The 22,035-nt window shown below is 37.0% G+C and overlaps 1 protein-coding gene across 1 annotated transcript in view; it reads left to right on the top strand.

The window, feature by feature from the left end:
• The window catches only part of LEKR1 (leucine, glutamate and lysine rich 1), a 268,126-nt gene that overhangs the window by 180,074 nt on the left and 66,017 nt on the right, over window positions 1-22,035 (top strand). The window contains exons 7-9 of the mRNA XM_007164823.2: window positions 2,904-2,985; window positions 18,134-18,211; window positions 18,549-18,752. Coding sequence (XP_007164885.2) covers window positions 2,904-2,985; window positions 18,134-18,211; window positions 18,549-18,752 — 364 coding nt within the window. The remainder of the gene's footprint in view (window positions 1-2,903; window positions 2,986-18,133; window positions 18,212-18,548; window positions 18,753-22,035) is intronic.

The following is a 22,035-nucleotide window of genomic DNA, read 5'->3' as shown; positions in this document are numbered from 1 at the left end:
CCAATATCACTGATGTTTGGTAAGGTTGCAGGGCACAAAATTAATGCACAGAAATCTCTGGCATTCCTATACACCAACAACAAAAAATCAGAAAGAGAAATTGAGGAAACACTCCCATTTACCATTGCAACAAAAAGAAGAAAATTCCTAGGAATAAACCTACCTAAGGAGGCAAAAGACCTGTACTCAGAAAACTATAAGACACTGATGAAAGAAATTAAAGATGACATAAACAGATGGAGAAATATACCATGTTCTTGTATTGGAAGAATCAACATTGTGAAAATGACTATAGTACCCAAAGCAAGCTACAGATTCAGTGCAATCCCTGTCAAACTACCAATGGCATTCTTCACAGAATTAGAACAAAAAATCTTACAATTCATATGGAAACACAAAAGACCCTGAATAGCCAAAACAATCTTAAGAAAAACGGAGCTGGAGGAATCAGGCTCCCCGACTTCAAACTGTACCACAAAGCTACAGTAATCAAGAGAGTATGGTACTGGCACAAAAACAAAAATATAAATCAATGGTACAAGATAGAGTGCCCAGAGATAAATGCATGCACATATGATCACCTAATTTATGACAAAGGAGGCAAGAACATACAATGGAGAAAAGACAGCCTCTTCAATAAGTGGTGCTGGGAAAACTGGACAGCTACATGTAAAAGAATGAAATTAGAACACTACCTAACACCATACCCAAAAATAAACTCAAAATGGATTAAAGACTTAAATGTAAGACAATACACTGTAAAACTCTTAGAGGAAAACATAGGAAAAACACTCTTTGACATAAACCACAGCAAGATCTTTTTTGACCCACCTCCTAGAGTAATAAAAATAAAAACAAAAATTAAAAAATGGGACCTAATTAAACTTAAAAGCTTTTGCACAGCAAAGGAAACCATAAACAAGACAAAAAGACAACCCTCAGAGTGGGAGAAAATATTTGCAGATGAAACAACAGACAAAGGATTAATCTCCAAAATATACAAATAACTCATGGAGCTCAATATCAAAAAAACAAACAATCCAGTTAAAAAATGGGTGGAAGACTTAAATAGACATTTCACCAATGAAGACATACAGATGGCCAAGAGGCACATGAAAAGATGCTCAACATCACTAATTATTAGAGAAATGCAAATCAAAACTACAATGAGTTATCACCTCATACCAGTCAGAATGGCCATTATCAAAAAATCTAGAAAAAATAAATGCTGGAAAGGGTATGGTGAAAAGGGAACCCTCCTGCACTGTTGGTGGGAATGTAAATTGATACAACCACTATGGAAAACAGTATGGAGGTTCCTTAAAAAACTAAATATAGAACTGCCATATGACCCAGCAATCCCACTACTGGGCATATACCCTGAGAAAACCATAATTCAAAAAGAGACATGTACCACAATGTTCATTGCAGCACTATTTACAATAGCCAGGACATGGAACCAACCTAAATGTCCATCAACAGATGAATGGATAAAGAAGATGTGGCACGTATATACAATGGAATATTACTCAGCCATAAAAAGAAACGAAATTGAGTTATTTGTAGTGAGGTGGGTGGACCTAGAGTGTGTCATACAAAGTGAAGTAAGTCAGAAAGAGAAAAACAAATACCATATGCTAATGCATATATATGGAATCTAAAAAAAAAAGAGTCGTATTGATGAACCTAGTTGCAGGGCAGGAATAAAGAGGTAGACGTAGAAAATGGACTTGAGGACATGGGGTGGGAGGGCGAAGCTGGGGCAAAGTGAGAGTAGCATCAACATATATACACTACCAAATGTAAAAGTTGGCTGGTGGGAAGCAGCAGCATAGCACAGGGAGATCGGCTCAGTGCTTTGCGATGACCTAGAGGGGTGGGATAGGGAGGATGGGAGGGAGGCTCAAGAAGGAGGGGATATGGGGACATGTATATGCATATGGCTGATTCACTTTGTTGTGCAACATCAACTAACACAGTATTGTGAAGCAATTATACTCCAATAAAGATCTATCAAAATTTTTTACAAAAAGATTTTAAAGTTTACTATTAAAAATATGTTATTAAAACACCTGAACAGATGTAACATGGAAATTTTATAAATTCCAATGTTTAAAATTATTTTCTTCATAGAAGTCAGTTAATCCACCTGTGTAAATTTGTTTTCCACCTTTTCCCAAAAAGAGTACCAACAAGGGCTGTTATTGGGGCTGGGGTTCAGATCTTAGTTCACACACACAGGCTAATGGTGGGTCTCAGATCATTCAAGCCATATGTTCTTTCTGCTTTAGTTTCAGTTCTGCATCCACACATGTGAGACGTGGCTGCCTGAATAATCTTTCTCAAACACTACTTGAATTCCTCAGTTCAAGACTCTGTGGAAGCCAATTGCCTGCTTGTATTTTCCTGGCTTGAAAGTCATTAAAATGCCTATTAGACACTACCCAGAGTTAACAGATTCTTTACTGGAAGCCTTGCACATGGTTTATCTATTTCAGTTCTACTGGGAGGCCTTAGCAATACTTCTAAGTTCCAGGCCACAAGAGCTAGCTCAGGCAGTCAAGTGTTTCAGAAGTGAGCCATATGATCAAAAATTCATATGTGTGCCAGCGACATAAATTTCCTTTGAAAACATCAGTAAAATTTAGCCTGTTAGCTGTTTGAAAATTAGCATGATGTTGGGGGCAGAAAGAGGCCAATAAATTGAGCCTGTCAAAACCTATTAATTCTGTGGGACATCAGAGTAGGGATGAGCTACATATGGTCATCCAAGCAAAGTGGAATAAACAGCTGCATTATTCTTCAGGAGGTGAGTGGCAATGCTAAAAGAATGTGGTTTACTCTATGAAAATATCTGGACACTTAAAATGTACTAATCAGAAGAACACATTATGTCATTCCAGATTTACAGTGTCAAGTTGAAGCACTTGGGCTAAAACTTCAGAAGGCAGTGACTGAGATGGACAACTACAAAGAAAAGCTCATGTAAGATGGTAAACATTAAACAACCTGTAAGAATTTAGAAAGACCCCCATGTGTTCTCTGTGACTCTGGGCAGTAATTTGGATGTGTTGGTATGGTCTACTGCAATTTTTCTCAGCTACTTTTCTGGCCTATATTGAAGGACCTGTAAATATTTTTAAATATATGAAATGTTTCTTTCTCTCAGTAAGAAACTTACCTATCCAGGTATTAAAGCTTTCCCTGATTATTCAAATGTAGTAACTTAATATTCTCTGAACTTTTTGTCTTATTATCTCTTTATTATCTGTCCGGAAGAAACAGCATTGAAGATGTTTCATAAGATTATTGGGATTGACATATATACACTGATATGTATAAAATAGATAACTAATAAGAACCTGCTGTATAATAAATAAATAAATAAATAATCAATTTTAGGTTCAAAAAGACAGTTGAGTATCTTTGAAGTTCTGGAGTGCTTATGCCTTATATAAGTAAGAAAGAAAATATTGGAAAACAAATGATAAGAAAATGCCCTTGTAAGACATCCAGAGTACTATTTCTTTTATTAATTTATATATTTATTGTCTTGTTTATGGTTTCCTTTGCTGTGCAAAAGCTTTTAAGTTTCATTAGGTCCCATTTGTTTATTTTTGTTTTTATTTCCATTACTCTAGGAGATGAATCAAAAAAGATCTTGCTGTGATTTATGTCAAAGAGTGTTCTTCCTATGTTTTCCTCTAAGAGTTTTACAGTGTCCGGTCTTACATTTAGGTCTCTAATCCACTTTGAGTTTCTTTTTGTGTATGGTGTTAGGGAGTGTTCTAATTTCATTCTTTCACATGTAGCTGTCCAGTTTCCCCAGCACCACTTATTGAAGAGACTGTCTTTTCTCCATTGTATATCCTTGCCTCCTTTGTCATAGATTAGTTGACCACAGGTGCGTGGGTTTATCTCTGGGCTTTCTATCTTGTTCCATTGGTCTATGTTTCTGTTTTTGTGCCAGTACCATATTGTCTTGATTACTATAGCTTTGTAGTATAGTCTGAAGTCAGGGAGTCTGATTCCTCCAGCTCCGTTTTATTCCCTCAAGACTGCTTTGGCTATTCAGGGTCTTTTGTGTCTCCATACAGATTTTAAGATATTTTTGTTCTAGTTCTGTAAAAAATGCCATTGGTAATTTGATAGGGATTGCATTGAATCTGTAGATTGCTTTGGGTAGTACAGTCATTTTCACAATATTGATTCTTCCAATCCAAGAACATGGTATATCTCTCCATCTGTTGGTATCATCTTTAATTTCTTTCATCAGTGTCTTATAGTTTTCTTGCATACAGGTCTTTTGTCTCCCTAGGTAGGTTTATTCCTAGGTATTTTCTTCTTCTTGTTGCAATGGTAAATGGGAGTGTTTCCTTAATTTCTCTTTCAGATTTTTCATCATTAGTGTATAGGAATGCCAGAGATTTCTGAGCATTAATTTTGAATCCTGCAACTTTACCAAATTCATTGATTAGCTCTAGTAGTTTTCTGGTGGCATCTTTAGGATTCTCTATGTATAGTATCATGTCATCTGAAAACAGTGACAGTTTTACTTCTTCTTTTCCAATTTGGATTCCTTTTATTTATTTTTCTTCTCTGATTGCCGAGGCTAGGACTTTCAAAACTATGTTGAATAATAGTGGTGAGAGTGGACCTCCTTCTCTTGTTCATGATCTTAGAGGAAGTGCTTCCAGTTGTTCACCATTGAGAATGATGTTTGCTGTGGGTTTGTCATATATGGCCTTTATTATGTTGAGGTAGGTTCCCTCTATGCCCACTTTCTGGAGAGTTTTTATCATAAATGGGTGTTGAACTTTGTCAAAAGCTTTTTCTGCATCTATTGAGATGATCATATGGTTTTTATTCTTCGATTTGTTAATATGGTGTATCACATTGATTGATTTGTGTATATTGAAGAATCCTTGCATCCCTGGGATAAATCCCACTTGATCATGGTGTATAATCCTTTTAATGTGTTGTTGGATTCGGTTTGCTGGTATTTTGTTGAGGATTTTTGCATCATATTCATCAGTGATATTGGTCTGTAATTTTCTTTTTTTGTAGTATCTTTGTCTGGTTTTGGTATCAGGGTGATGGTGGCCTGATAGAATGAGTTTGGGAGTGTTCCTTTCTCCACAATTTTTTGGAAAAGTTTGAGAAGGATGGGTGTTAGCTCTTCTCTAAGTGTTTGATAGAATTCACCTGTGGAGCCATCTGGTCCTGGACTTTTGTTTGTTGGAAGAGATTTAATCACAGTTTCAATTTCATTACTTGTGATTGGTCTGTTCACATTTTCTATTTCTTCCTGGTTCAGTCCTGGAAGGTTATACCTTTCAAAGAATTTGTCCATTTCTTCCAGGTTGTCCATTTTATTGGCATAGAGTTGTTTGTAGTAGTCTCTTAGGATGGTTTGTATTTCTGCGGTGTCTGTTGTAACTTCTCCTTTTTCATTTCTAATTTTATTGATTTGAGTCCTCTCCCTGTTTTTCTTGATGAGTCTGGCCAATGGTTTATCAATTTTGTTTATCTTCTCAAAGAACCAGCTTTTAGTTTTATTGATCTTTGCTATTGTTTTCTTTGTTTCTATTTCATTTATTTCTGCTCTGATCTTTATGATTTCTTTCCTTGTGCTAACTTTGGGTTTTGTTTGTTCTTCTTTCTCTAGTTCCTTTAGGTGTAAGGTTAGATTGTTTATTTGAGACTTTTCTTGTTTCTTGAGTTAGGCTTGTATAGCTATAAACTTCCCTCTTAGAACTGCTTTTGCTGCATGCCATAGGTTTTGGATCATCATGTTTTCGTTGCCATTTTTCTCTAGGTATTTTTGATTTCCCCTTTGATTTCTTCAGTGATCTCTTGGTTGTTTAGTAATGTATTGTTTAGCCTCCATTTGTTAGTGTTTTTTATGTTTTCTTCCCTATAATTCATTTCTAATCTCATAGCATTGTGGTCAGAAAAGATGCTTGATATGATTTCAAATTTCTTAAATTTACTGAGGCTTGATTTGTGACCTAAGATGTGATCTATCCTGGAGAATGTTCCGTGCGCACTTGAGAAGAAAGTGTAGTCTGCTGTTTTTGGATGGAATGTCCTATAAATATCAATTAAATCTATCTGGTCTATTGTGTCATTTAAAGCTTCTGTTTCCTTATTTATTTTCATTTTGGATGATCTGTCCATTGGTGTAAGTGAGGTGTTAAAGTCCCCCACTATTATTGTGTTACTGTTGACTTCCTCTTTTATAGCTGTTAGCAGTTGCCTTATGTATTGAGGTGCTCCTATGTTGGGTGCATATATATTTATAATTGTTATATCTTCTTCTTGGATTGATCCCTTGATCATTATGTAGTGTCCTTCCTTGTCTCTTGTAACATTCTTTATTTTAAAGTCTGTTTTATCTGATATGAGTATTGCTACTCCAGCTTTCTTTTGATTTCCATTTGCATGGAATATCTTTTTCCATCCCCTCACTTTCAGTCTATGTGTCCCTAGGTCTGAAGTGGATCTCTTGTAGACAGCATATATATGGGACTTGTTTTTGTATCCATTCAGCAAGCCTGTGTCTTTTGGTTGGAGCATTTAATCTATTCACGTTTAAGGTAATTATCAATATGTATGTTCCTATGACCATTTTCTTAATTGTTTTGGGTTTGTTTTTGTAGGTCCTTTTCTTCTCTTGTGTTTCCCACTTAGAGAAGTTCGTTTAGCATTTGTTGTAGAGCTGGTTTGGTGGTGCTGAATACTCTTAGCTTTTGCTTGTCTGTAAAGTTTTTGATTTCTCCATCGAATCTGAATGAGATCCTTGCCGGGTAGAGTAATCTTGGTTGTAGGTTCTTCCCTTTCATCACTTTAAGTATATCATGCCACTCCCTTCTGGCTTGTAGCGTTTCTGCTGAGAAGTCAGCTGTTAACCTTATGGGAGTTCCCTTGTATGTTATTTGTCATTTCTCCCTTGCTGCTTTCAGTAATTTTTCTTTGTCCTTAATTTTTGTCAATTTGATTACTATGTGTCTCGGTGTGTTTCTCCTTGGGTTTATCCTGTATGGGACTCTCTGCACCTCCTGGACTTGGGTGGCTATTTCCTTTCCCATGTTAGGGAAGTTTTTGACTATAATCTCTTCAAATATTTTCTCTTCTCCTTTCTCTCTCTCTTCTCCTTCTGGGACCCCTATAATGCGAATGTTGTTCCGTTTAATGTTGTCCCAGAGGTCTCTTAGGCTCTCTTCATTTCTTTTCATTCTTTTTTCTTTATTCTGTTCTGCAGCAGTGAATTCCACCATTCTGTCTTCCAGGTCACTTATCCGTTCTTCTGACTCAGTTATTCTGCTATTGATTCCTTCTAGTGTATTTTTCATTTCAGTTATTGTATTGTTCATCTCTGTTTGTTTGTTCTTTAATTCTTCTACGTCTTTGTTAAACGTTTCTTACATCTTCTCCATCTTTGCCTCCATTCTTTTTCTGAGGTCCTGGATCATCTTCACTATCATTATTCTGAATTCTTTTTCTGGAAGGTTGCCTATCTCCCTTCATTTAGTTGTTTTTCTGGGGTTTTATCTTGTTCCTTCATCTGGTACATAGCCCTCTGCCTTTTCATCTTGTCTGTCTTTCTGTGAATGTGGTTTTTGTTCCACAGGCTGCAGGATTGTAGTTCTTCTTGCTTCTGCTGTCTGCCCTCTCTATTTCTTTTAAAAATGATTTTATTTCAGAAATTTCAAAAATGATAGTATAAATATAGTACATCTATAATTATAACACTAAAATAGAATTTATATAATCTTTGAAAAGTAAATAAATTCTTTTACTTTGTGGTGTGTAATCTGGTAGCTTTGGTTTTCAGTTCCTATATTTTAGAAGGATGAACCTCATAAGAAATATAAATACTCAAAATTCTTAGCAACCAAATGTTGTGTTGACCATGGACTATTCCTAAGAACAATGTGTTCAACAAAATTCTTAACAACACAAGGAAGAACAAATTCCAAAAATACTCTATCAAATTAATGTATACTTTGATTATTTGTAGCAAAATAATTTATTTTCAAAAGCCAAGAAAAACCAAATATTCATGCTTTATAACACTGTGGTCAACAGTTCAGTAAATAATAGTTCAACTGTCTGTGTATGTTAGTTGGGGTTGAAGGAATAAGTGGGCAAGAGGTCCTAGCATGACTCACTGCACCCAGCAAGAACTTTCTGATGAGAAGATACATGTAAAAAAGAAGCAAGATGGGAATTGCCAGAAAATCATTAATCCCCACCCTCTAGTTACATCAGGGAGGGCTTTGGCCTCATGAATGTCTCATGCAGAGGGCCTGCCTCATCAGGCCACAGCCCATTTAATATTAATACATGCTTTGTGATAGTTTTGTTAATTTTTAATATAATTTATAATATGAGTGCTGAGAAATAAGAGTCAGAGTAGATTGGAGTTGGAGGGAGAAAATACCACTCAGTAAAGTCCATCAAATGAATTACCTGGAGGAAATCACTGTAGAACTGTTGAAATACTGATGCTGTTGTTTCAGTTTATAATAAAACTGGTGCTTCCTACCTGTGTGAGAACTTCTTAAAATTAGAAAATGGGCAGAGCATCCACTTTTAGAAAACTTGATGAAAGATAGAGCCAGTTAAATGGTCTCACCTGCTGGAGACCTTTCTCTGTGCTGCCTGTACCTAGCTCTTCCATCTCTACTCCGTCTACCCTCCTTCGCTACTAGGATGAAGTTGAGTAGGGCAGGCATGTAGGATCAGAGCCTGGGACTGCTCAGGGTACTCAGAGCTCAGGAAGTCCCCAGTAGTATGTAAGTACTATTTTATTTATAGGTTAAAACCAAATTTGCAACTTGGCTATTATTTTATGATAAATTCAGTTTGGAGTCAAAATAATTCACTCAAAATTTTTGACATGCAATTTCTTAATAAATTGGAGATTTGCTCTATATACCCAAACCTGTTTGAACTTCCAGAAATTGGAAGGTGGTGTGAAATCATATTTTTTAAAAAATTTTAATCCTCACTCTTTGTGGGGGCTGGGGTGAGGAATGAGTTTCACCCATCCAGCTTAGGATAATTGTTTTGTTTAAAGATTTTTAAATGTTTGGATATAAGTTTTGTGGGTTTTTACTTAAGGGGAAAAGGCAGTTTTTAAATGGATGAACTTCGGGTTCTTTTTTTCCTAAGATTTATAAGAAAATATTTTCCAAGGTTTATAAGAACTTGTATATTTGAAAATAGAGATTTTATCACTTAGGATTCTTTGAGCTATAAGTAACAGAGGTAGAGTGGTTTCAGGTTTAGTCAATCCAGTGACTCAACAATATCACCAAGGATCTTGATGTTCTTTCTGTCTCTATTCTGCTGCCCTCAGCACTGGCTTCACCCCAAGGCTAAGTCCCCTATGATTATGACATGGCTGCAATTCCAGGTACCACATCCAAGTGTAACCACCCCAGAGGGAGGAAGGGCCTGTTTTTCTGGTGTCTCCTTAGAAGTGAGATAAAAATTTCTCAGAAGCCACCAAACAGCCCTCTCCTTACATCTCTTGGCTGGAACCCTTTACATACCCTCTCCTAAATGAATCATTGGCAAGGGGAACAGGACTACCACAGTTACCCCAGGTCAGGCAGGATTTACCCTGAGAACAGATGATAATGGGGCTCTGATGGCCAGGAAGACAGCTATAGTACATGTCCAGAAGGTAACTAGTAATGTTTACTAGAGGTAGAGTGTTAGTGATGCTCTGAAAATTGATTACATTTTGTACAAATTTATTTGTGTCATAATATCTAGATTAATTTAGAGAAGACCCTCCTGAAGTAATGCAAAATATGGATGCTGTGAAATGCAACTTTATTGCTTTTAAATATTTATGGAGAGAGAGAGAGAGAGAGAAAAGGAGAAAGAACTAGGAAATAACACTTTTATATATATGTATATAGGATAAGATAAGTAAATAAGACTAATAAGAAAGGCTGCTATAGAGGGTGAGAAATTTTTAGGAATTCCTGAAAGAGAATACATAGGAAGGATAATAAAAAGGGTCAACTCTGCAGAGGAATAAACTAGAGGAAAACCAGTTGTGTGGTGGGCATGTGACGGGCAGGACTTTACTTGGAATCAGTTAACACAAAGAGAAGGGAGTGGGATAAGGCAAATCATCAGAACAGTGGTTCTCAAACTCCAATCTGCAGAAGAATCCTGGGTAGTTTACTGAAACTGTGTATTACAGTATGACCTCCCTCACAGACCCAATCCCAGGATCAGTTTCTGGGCACCATTCCCACAGACATTCTGGCTTTAAATTTGGGTTTGGGGTGTCCCTGAGCAATCTGCATTTGTAATGCACTCCCCCCCCCCCCCCCACACACACACATGATTCTGATCCAGGCGATCCAATGAAGCCCACTCTGAGGAATCATATTTGGAACATTTAAGCCACTGGCCCCTCACCAGCCCCACCCCACCCCCAATCAACAGGTCCTGTGTGAAGCAGCATTTGCAAGGCATCTGCACCCAGAATAAAGCAATGAGTGTGGGGACTGGAGCTGGGGAGCCTGCCAGCTACTGAATCCCAGAGGCCACTGTCCCTACATCCCAAGACAAACCTCCAGTGCCCCCACCATACTCTGCCCCTTCATCACAACCTTCAGAAACAATCTAGGGCAACAATAAACAGCAAAGCAGACAACAAACCAGAATCTTAGGCTTAGGATGAACACCCAACCAAAGATTACCAGGTATGTGAGAAAAACCTTCCCCCAGCCTTGTTCACATGGCTCTGAATTCACACAGAAAAGCTTGAACACCTAGAGAAATTGTTAAATAGCAAACAGAAGATGTTAAGATAAATTTTTAAAGTTAGGATATACTTCAAAGTATGTCCAGGATTGTAACCATTAAAGAAGAACAGGCTGTTACCAAAAAAAAAGCTATTAGGAATTTTAGAGATTAAAAATATGACTCCAGAAAAATGATTCCATTCATGTTAAAAATGTATATGAATGTACATACAAATATATATGGATTCAAATTCATTGAATAAATGATTGGTAGGATTACAACAGTTCCTTCTGGAAGTGAGAGTCAGGGGTGTATAGAGACTCTTATTTTACTCTATATGCTTATATATTGCTTAAATAGCTTACAGTGTGAATGTATTCATTTTCACATATGTAATGAAAAGAACAAAATTCACTTTAAATGACTTATAATGTATCAATTACTAGTGAATATGTCTAAAGTGGTGATATGAAATACACTTTCTAATTTGGGGACCTTTGTAACCTACTTACACTTTAATTTTATTAGCAGCCACCTCCTCCTCATTTAACTAATAATTGTAAGCAATAGTCAGCCATAACCAACATAAATTTCTTATTTATAAAGCTCTTGACCGAATAACAGCAACATTTTGCACAGTTGAGATGTTCTTGGAACATTATTATTGCCTTCTAAGATATAATGTTCTCCTGATTTTCCTCTTCTGTCATCATTCATGAGAATTTTTTGCCTAGAAAGCAGGTGGCCTGGTGGCAATCCAGTGTCAGAGTACAGATACACTTTCACATGATCCTAGATTTAACAGGCTAGGTTTCCTTCATTGACTCATTCAATACAAAATGCTCATGGAGAGGCAGTTATGTGCCATGACTCTTTTGTGTACAAGCACTAGATACTGAAGTAACAAGATTGACAAGCCACAATAGGTAATTCCAGGTAACGTTAAGTGCTGCAAAAACATAAAACAGGCATAAAAGAATGTGAGTGTTGGGGAAGAGTGGTATCCTTTTGACAGAGTGGCACCCCTGGGCACATGACCTCTGAGTTAAGATCTGAGTAACAGAAAGGAGCTAACAGTGCTAATAAGCTAACATCTGGAAGCAGAGAGATCAAGGACAAAAAATTCTTGGGAGTGAGTTTTACAAGTTAAAGAAACATGAAGGCCAGGGCTTCCCTGGTGGCGCAGTGGTTGAGAATCTGCCTGCCAATGCAGGGGACACGGGTTCGAGCCCTGGTCTGGGAAGATCCCACATGCCGCGGAGCAACTAGGCCCGTGAGCCACAGTTGCTGAGCCTGCGCGTCTGGAGCCTGTGCTCCGCAACAAGAGAGGCCGCGATAGTGAGAGGCCCGCGCACCGCGATGAAGAGTGGCCCCCGCTTGCCACAAGTAGAGAAAGCCCTCGCACAGAAACAAAGACCCAACACAGCCATAAAATAAATAAAATAATAAATACTTTAAAAAAAAAAAAAGAAAAGAAACATGAAGGCCAGTTGTGGTAGACGGAATAACGGCTTCCAAAGATTTTCATGTCCTAATCCCTGAAATCTGTGAGTACATTATCCTATGTGGCAAAAGGGATTTTGCACGTGTTTAAATTAGGGATATAGAGCTGGGGAGATTATGTTGGATTATTTAGGCAGACTCAATGTTATAACTGCAAAGGTCCTTATAAGATGAAAGCAAGAGGGTCAAAATCACAAAAGTGGATGTGAGGATGGAAGCAGAGGTTGGAGTGATGTGATTTGAAGATGGAAGAAGGGGCCACAAGCCAAAGAATGCATGTTGTCTCTAGAAGCTAGAAAAGGCAGGAAAACAGATTCTCCTCTACAGCTTCCAGGGGGAACACAGCCCTCAAGACATCTTGATTTTAGGACTTCTTACCTTAGAAATGTAAGATAATAAATTTGTATTGTTTTAAACCCCTACATTTGTGGTAATTTGTTACAGCAGCAATAAGAAATGAATATACCAGTGTGTCCAAAGCCCAGTGAGGATTCTGGATTTATGCAGAGGGCAGAGGGAAACTATTGGAGGGTTTGGCAATAGAGTGAACTGATTTGATTTGTTGTAAAAGGTTGGCATGGCTGCTGCATGGAGAATGGACTGAAGTGGGAGTACAGGAGCCATCAGGGAGACTAGGTGGGAGGCCCAGCGTTCATGCAAGTGAGAAGTGGCTGGTTTAGTGTAAGGCTATATTGTGGAGATAGAGAGAAATATATGCCAGGGGTCACTCTCACAGGATTTACCAATGGAGTAGATGTGGCCGGGGAGGAAGAGGACTGGAAAAGAAAGGAAATAATAAAGGATGGGGTTTGGGGCTTTTCAGCATCAGGTAGACAGTTGAGAGGCAGTAGAGTATAGTGACTAACAGCCTGGAAGCCAAATCCGGACTGCTGGGGCAGTACTACTTAGCAGTATGTCACCTTGGGCATGTTACTTACCTCTCTGTTTTCAGTTTCCTCAACTGTAACAAGGGCTGAGTAAGGGCTGGTTTGAGGTTCGTGTGAGATATATAAGGTGTTACCTATTAGTATCATTATGTGTTGGTGCCATTTAATGAAGTGGGAAAATCTGTAAAAGAAATAGATATGGGGGTGAGAGAAATACAAAGCAATGCTTTTGATCTGTTAGATTTGAGATGCCTTTTGGACAGCAAAGTAGAAATATCAAGGAGGCAGTTTAAGAATGGCTATTTCACATAAAGAAGTGGAATGGTATGACCCTTGCCTTTCAAATTAGAGGAAAATATCCAACTACTCTATCTTATTTCCTTTGCTTTGATTGGCAGGAGCAGCAGGGGCCTTTCTGAAGGCTTATTCAGAGCAGTTGAAGAGAAAGGATTAACACTATTTGCTGAGGGTAAAAGAAGGAATGCAGTGTTTAAAGAGATGTAGGCATTCTTTCTATTCCTTCCAATTCCTCCCATTCTAATGAAGGGGAAGATAACAGTTGGGCAGTGAAGGGCAGACCATAAAAAGAGTGGCTTAACCAGCATGGGGGTGGGAGATGACCATAGTGAGGGGAGTTCTTGGGATGGTAGACTGCCCAGGGAGCTTTTTTTTTTTAAATTGCAGCCAAAATTTATTGTCCACATAGTAAAATAACCACTTAAAGGTGTTCTGCTGTCCCTGACTCTAGATTTGGAAAAGTGTGTATAAGAGTCTGAACATAGAGTGAAAGTTGTGGCTGGGGCTGCTGAATCTCAAAGCATTTCTAAAAGGAACGTTGTTGTTTGATTTAAAAGTGAATGTATAAAACTTGGCAAATACAGGAATCCACAAAAAAGAACATCGTCTTTATATTTTGATATCATTATAGTCCATTTGTCTAAGTCATGCATATTTTAAACATATTTTCACTTAGTAATATATCCTGGATATTTTCCCATGTCATTACGTGATATATTTATAGTTATCAAATAGCTATGTAGTATTCTAATCTGTGGATGAATCATAACTTATTTTCTAATCCCCTGTATTTTAAAATTTCCAAATTTTTCACTTTTATAAGCAAGGTATTTTGAAATTCATAGAGATAAATCTTTCTATTCACATGCAGTTATTTCCTTAGGATAATTTTTGCTAGACTCAAACTTGCATATTTTTAAGACTTTTAATTCATAATGACTCTACCTTGCAATAAGATTTTATTGACTTATAATCTCAGTAGTGTTTGTAAATACCTATTTCTCCACTGCCTAGCTAATACTGGGTAGTATAACTAAGAAAAAAAAAAAAATCCTAGTTTGATGAAAAATTGTACCCCTGCATCTTTGGCTCTTTGTATTCTTTCCTTTGTGACTCACCTGAGTACAACCTTTGCTCACTTTTTAATGGCATGTTACTCTTTACCTTATTCTTTATTTTCTAATGTTTTACTTGGAAATAATTACAAAACTTACAAACTTACAAAAAGTTGTAAACATGATGATAGTACAAAGAGCACACCAATAGGCTTTACCCAGATTCATCTATTATTAATGTGTTTTTTTGTTGTTTTTTATTTATTTATTTATTTATTTATTTATGGCTGTGTTGGGTCTTCGTTTCTGTGCGAGGGCTTCCTGTAGTTGCGGCAAGCGGGGGCCACTCTTCATCGCGGTGCGCGGGCCTCTCACTATCGCGGCCTCTTTTGTTGCGGAGCACAGGCTCCAGACACGCAGGCTCAGTAGTTGTGGCTCACGGGCCCAGTTGCTCCGCGGCATGGGGGATCTTCCCAGACCAGGGCTCGAACCCGTGTCCCCTGCATTGGCAGGCAGATTCTCAACCACTGCGCCACCAGGGAAGCCCCTATTATTGTTTTAACCCATTTGTTTTTTTCCCTTACCCCTACCCCTGTCCCCTCAACCTTTTCTCTCTCTCTCTCCCCCTGAAACCCACACACAAATTTTCCTGCACCATTTGAGGATAAGTTACATACAACACGACCCTTTACTTCTCAATAGTTTAGCCTGCCTTTCCTCAGGAAAGTGATACTTCATATAACCAGGAGGGTAATCAATGTTATAATTTTACATACAATAATTACATTAATAATATTCTAATCTAGCATCCATATTCTAATTTTCTGAGTGGGCCTTTATAGCATTTTCTCCTCTAGCACATAGTCCAGGTAGGGTCAGCCTACTTGGTATGTCTCTTTAGCCTCCTTAAATCTGGAATATTTCCAGTCCGTCTTTGTCTTTTTATGACATGGACAGTTTTGAAGAATGCAGAACCCCTCATACTTTTTTAAATAAAAATTTTTTCATTTTGTATTTTTCTGGTTTCCTCCTGATTGGATTAAGGATATGTACTCTCAGCCAGAAAACCACATAGGTGAGAACGAGCACTTCTCAGAGCACCACATCTGGAGGCACGTGATCATCTGCCTCTCATCTGGTGATGTTAATTTTGATCACCTGGTCAAGGTATTGCTCAGTTTTTCCACTGTATTATTACTGAGGGGTTTTGTTCCCTTTCAACCAGTAAGCAGTCTATAAGAGACACTTTAGGTACATACACATGCTCTGCTTTTCATCAACACTTATCCCTAGATACAGCATCCATTAATGGTTTTTGCCTCACCTAATCTTTATGACAGTCATTGCTAGATGATGATTTTTCCAACTCCAAGTCTCCCTGACCATTTATTAGTAAGCCCTCAGCATTCTACTTTAGATAGGAGCCTCCCTTCTTCCCATTATTTATTTCCTTATTGGTATGGATTCATGAACTCCTGTTTTGTTCAATGGCGTATAATTCATTATTGTACTTAATTATTTTGGCACACAAATTGTTCTAAGCTTAGCCACTGGGGGCCACTTCCGGCTGGCTCTTAATGACGTTGGAACATGATCCCGTCCTCTTTTATAAGCACTTCCTTACTTTCGGTATAACAAACTGTTTCAGGTATAGCTACTCTGCCCCAGCCTTGGAATCACCCATTTCTCTGAGGAGTCCTTGTTCCTTTGAATGGGAATGGTATTAGAGACCAGTATCTAGGCTCTAAGTATGCTCATGTGCTGCTTGATTACGGTGATGGTTTCATGGGCTTGTATGTCAAATCTGTCAAGTTGTGGGCAGTTTATTGTATGTTAGTATAATACTTAAAGCTATTTTACAAAAAGTGGATAATAAAGGAAACAACATGTTTTAAAAAAACATTTTTTCATAAAAGAAAAAGTAGAACTAAAGTATAGTGTTTAGGGATAAAACTTGGGTAATACAACTCCAAAGAAAATAAGTGATTACCATAAAATTCATGAGAATGATCAATTTAGGGAGGAAGGAGTTGGCTATTATTAGGCCCAGGACATGAAGCTTCTAGGCTAGCTGATTAGGTTTTATTTTTTTACCTGGATGGTAGTTGCAAGAGTTTCCTCCTTGTAATAATTCGTTATATAATTGTTTACGTAATTTTCTGTAGCTTACAATTTTATCATTCAAGTAGGGCAAACCCATTAAGAATCTAACATTTTTTGTACATTTATAAACTTATTAAAATAGCTTTCAAAGCTATTTTAAGGTACATTCATATAATGAATTATTAATGAGAAGTCTATACAAACAAACTGGAATATTAATCTTTCTTAATATGTTAACTTTTTGAGTATTGTTACAAAACCCAATCATATAAGATCAAGACAAATGTCTATTTCAGTTTTAGAATTTCCATTTCGTTCTTTTTAATGGTTTCTATTTCTCTGCTGAGGTTTTTTATCTTTTCACGAGTTAAAGTAGATTTTCCTTTATGTCTTTGAGCGAGTTATAACTGTGCCTTCAGAAATCCTTGTCTGCTAATTTCAGTATCCGGGTCATCTCAGAGTCAGTCCCTATTAACTGTCTTTTCTCTTTAGAATAGATCATGCTTTTCTGTGTCTTCCTATGTTGAGTAATTTTTTTATATTCTGGACATTGTGAATGTTATGTTATGGAAATTCTAGATTCTGTTATATTTCTCTAAATACTGTTGGTGGTGGTGGTGGTGGTAGGAGTGGTGTTGCTTTAAGCAGGCAATTAATTTGGTTGGCCTCAAAATGCAAACTCTGTCTCTATGGCAACAGCTCAAATCTCAGTTCAGTTCTTTCATCTTTAACTAGGCAGCTTGGAGTCTGCCCAGGGCACCTGTAGTTCAGGGCTCAGCCAGACATATGGGCAGAGTTTATATGCAGTATTTGGGATTCCCTCCCACTGGCTCACTCCCATTTGGGGTTCACTTTTCACTTTCCTGCAGCTGTGGTTGTCCCCAAACACTGTCTTGTAGTTCTTCAAGCCAGAATGACTGTGAGTTTTCTACCAGTTTTCTATCAGAATTTTGGTTCTGTATGGTGCAGACTGGGGCCTGCCCTCAGGTTTAAAATCATTAAAAAAAAAACAACAAAAAACCCTGACCCCATGGCTGTCACCTCATTCTCAGTGTCAATGTTCCTCCAGAATCTTCCTGCTTTTGGTCACTTTCACATAGGGGTATTTTCTTTTTGTTTGCTTTTTAAATGTTGTCTAAAGCTTAGACATTTTATTTAAATGCAGATCAGTCTGATAGGAGATTACTTGGCCATTATAGAAGTGGACTGAATATTTATTTCTTTAAAGAAATAATAATATGAAGATGCTAAGAAATTTTTTTATGGATGAGTAAAATAATGATATGGAAAAGCACATATAATTGGACTAACAGATTAGGTTATTTTTTGGCAAACAAAAACCCTTTGACTATATATTTCTAATTTCAAGGAAATCTGCATATGTAACCACAAATAGAATATAAAGATAGGAAAAGTAATAAAGGAAAAACCTGTTTTTAAAAAAGGGAAAAAAATTACACTTCAACTATTTTGAAATAAAATATTTGAACCTCTTTTGTATTATTTTAGGAATAAATCTAATGAAGCTGATGAGTGTCAAAGAGAACTTAGAAAACTGAAGTTCGAATCCATTATTTCTGAGTCACGGTATACACTGCAAATTTTTTATTTAATAGTTTTAGTAATTGAATTTGAAACCATATTTTAAATAACATTTAAAATGTACTTAGCTTTTCTTATTGTATTGTTTACATAGACAATACCTAATTCAAGTTTATAATATATTGAAACTATTCATTGATTTTGCCTTTGCCTGGATAGGAAAAATTTTAAATCTCAGAACTATTCATTTATATAACGTTCTTATTTTAAAAATTAAAGTTATACTCTTTAGTTTTAAATGAGATATTTATATATCTTTGATAAACATAAAAATATAGTATTTAATGCATATTGGTTGTTTTCTTTTCTTATTCCATTTTAGGCACACCAGATTGCTTAAAGAAAAAGAAGACTCTTTAATGACTTGTCAACAAATATATAAAACTTTACAGGAAGAACTGACTGCAAAAGAAAGGCAAGAAGCTAACTTAAAAAGAAGAATTAATCTTGCGGAAAATGAACTGGAAATAACCAAAACTCTTCTGAATCAGACAAAGCAAGAGGTTGTAACATTGAAAAGTGAAAGGTACAGTCAAGAATAATTTCTTCCAAATATATTTTATGTTTAAGTCAGTATTCCATATATATTTGAAACATCAAGGTCCTATATATTTTGATAACAGTGAAATCACAGGATTAAAGATATATTTCACCTGAAAGGTCATCGCATCCCACCACCTCATTTTACAAGTGATTAAACTGAATCCCAAATTGGTTAAATGACTTGCTTAACATCACACAGTTAGTGCAAGTAGAGATGGAACCCACATGGCATTTGGTGTTAGATTTTTGTTGAAAAGAATCAAAAAGATCGTGTGTGGTACTTATACTGCTGAGCTTTACCTCAGCCAATAATTGGTGGATTCTATCATTTTCCAATAGAAAAACATCTTTTTATGTCACTTTTTCCTTTTATTAGCTCCTACTTTTCTTCTGTCTTTGTTATTTGTCAATACCTGTTATTGGGGACTCTCCACAAGCAAAGATACCTCTGGTGTTGCGTTAGTATCAAGGACACTAAGAAGCATATTCCTCCACACAATGTAGATATTTTTGCTCAGTTAATTTGTCTTTAAATTAAACTTATCTGTACTTAGTATCTCAACCCTGCTTTCTTTCTTTTTGTTTTAATTTGCCTGATATGTCTTTTATTCTTTCTGAGTCCTTTTGTTTTGAATTCATATTGATATATAGCACAAATTTGGGGGGTTTGTTGGTTTTTATTAAATCTAGGAGTCTTTAAGGGGACATATTATGCCATTTACATTTATTGATATAACTATTATATTCCATAAGAACAGAAGTTCCATAAGGGCAAGAATTTTTGTCTTGTATTATTCTCTGTGTATAGAAGGCACAATTGCCTATTTGTTTTTCATTCTTCTATCATATTCTTTTCATTGGAGTAGAATTATTTTACAATGTTGTCTTAGTTTCTGCTGTACAATGAAGTGAATCAGCTATATGTATACCTATATCCCCTCCCTCTTGGACCTCCCTCCCACTCCCTCCCCCATCACACCCATCACGGAGCACCCGTCACAGAGCACCAAGCTGCGCTTCCTGTGCTTTATAGCATGTTCCCACTAGCTAGCTATTTTTTATGCATGGTAGTGTATATATGTCAATCCTAATCTCCCAGTTCATCCCACCCTCCTCTTCCCCCTCTGTGTCCACATGTCCGTTCTCTACGTCTATGTCTCTATTCCTGCCCTGCAAATAGGTTCATCTGTACCATTTTTCTAGATTCCACATATATGCGTCAATATACGATATTTGTTTTTCTCTTTCTGACTTACTTCACTCTGTATGACAAACTCTAGACCATCCACATCTCTACAAATGACCCAATTTCATTTCTTTTTATGGCTGAGTAATATTCCATTATGTATATGTACCACATCTCCTTTATCCATCTGTGGATGGACATTTAGGTTGTTTCCATGTCCTGGCTATTGTAAATAGTGCTGCAATGAACATTGGGGTACCTGTGTCTTTTTTTTTTTTTTTTTTAATAAATCTGTTTTTTTTGCTTTTTTTTTTTAAGTTATACAATTTTTATTTATTTATTTATTTATTTATGGCTGTGTTGGGTCTTCGTTTCTGTGCGAGGGCTTTCTCTAGCTGCGGCAAGTGGGGGCCACTCTTCATCGCGGTGCGCGGGCCTTTCATCATTGCGGCCTCTCTTGTTGTGGAGCACAGGCTCCAGACGCGCAGGCTCAGTAATTGTGGCTCACGGGCCCAGTCGCTCCGCGGCATGTGGGATCCTCCCAGACCAGGGCTCGAACCCGTGTCCCCTGCATTGGCAGGCAGATTCTCAACCACTGCACCACCAGGGAAGCCCCCCTGTGTCTTTTTGAATTGTGGTTTTCTCAGGGTATATGCCCAGTAGCGGTATTGCTGGATCATATGGTAGTTCTATTTTTAGTTTTTTAAGGAACCTCCATACTGTTCTTCACAGTGCCTGTATCAATTTACATTCCCACCAACAGTGCAAGAGGGTTCCCTTTTCTCCACACCCTCTCCAGCATTTATTGTTTGTAGATTTTTTTGATGATGGCCATTCTGACTTGTGTTAGGTGATACCTCATTGTAGTTTTGATTTGCATTTCTCTAATAATTAGTGATTTTGAGCATCTTTTCATGTGCCTCTTGGCCATCTGTATGTCTTCTTTGGTGAAATGTCTATTTAGGTCTTCCACCCATGTTTTTGATTGGGTTGTTTGTTTTCTTGATATTGAGCTCCATGAGCTGTTTGTATATTTTGGAGATTAATCCTTTGTCCATTGCTTCGTTTGCAAATATTTTCTCCCATTCTGAAGGTTTTCTTTTCGTCTTGTTTATGGTTTCCTTTGCTGTGCAAAAGCTTTCAAGTTTAATTAGGTCCTGTTTGCTTAATTTTGTTTTTATTTTCATTACTGTAGGAGGTGGGTCATAAAAGATCTTGCTGTGATTTATGTCAAAGAGTGTTTTTCCTATGTTTTCCTCTAAGAGTTTTATAGTGTTCGGTCTTACATTTAGTTATTTAATCCATTTTGAGTTTACTTTTTTGTATGGTGTTAGGTTGTGCTCTAATTTCATTCTTTTACATGTAGCTGTCCAGTTTTCCCAGCACTACTTATTAAAGAGGCTGTCTTTTCTCCATTGTATGTTCTTGCCTCCTTCATCATAAATTAGGTGACCATATGTGCATGGGTTTATCTCTGGGCTTTCTATCCTGTACCATTGCTCTATATTTCTGTTTTCTGTTTTGCCAGTACCATACTGTCTTGATTACTGTAGGTTTGTAGTATAGTTTGAAGTCGAGGAGCCTGATTCCTCCAGTTCCGTTTTTCTTTCTCAAGATTGCTTTGGCTATTCAGGGTCTTTTGTGTTTCTATACAAATTATGAACTTTTTTGTTGTAATTCTGTGAAGAAAGCCATTGGTAATTTGATAGGGATTGCATTGAATCTGTAGTTTGCTTTGGGTAGTATAATCATTTTCACAATGTTGATTCTTCCAATCCAGGAACATGGTATATTTCTCCATCTGTTTATGTCATCTTTGATTTCTTTCATCAGTCTCTTAAAGTTTTCTGAGTACAGGTCTTTTGCCTCCTTAGGTAGGTTTATTCCTAGTTATTTTATTCTTTTTGTTGCGATGGTAAATGGGGTTGTTTCCTTAATTTCTCTTTCTGATTTTTCCTTGTTAGTGTATAAGAGCACCACAGATTTCTGTGCATTAATTTTGTATCCTGCAACCTTACCAAATTCATTGATTAGTTTCAGTAGCTTTCTGGTGGCATCTTTAGGATTTTCTGTGTATAGT

This window comes from Balaenoptera acutorostrata, chromosome 4 (assembly GCF_949987535.1).
Source record: "Balaenoptera acutorostrata chromosome 4, mBalAcu1.1, whole genome shotgun sequence".
Lineage (NCBI taxonomy): Eukaryota > Metazoa > Chordata > Mammalia > Artiodactyla > Balaenopteridae > Balaenoptera > Balaenoptera acutorostrata.
Note: the sequence above shows the minus strand (reverse complement) of the source record. Positions and strands in the feature narration are given on the sequence as shown.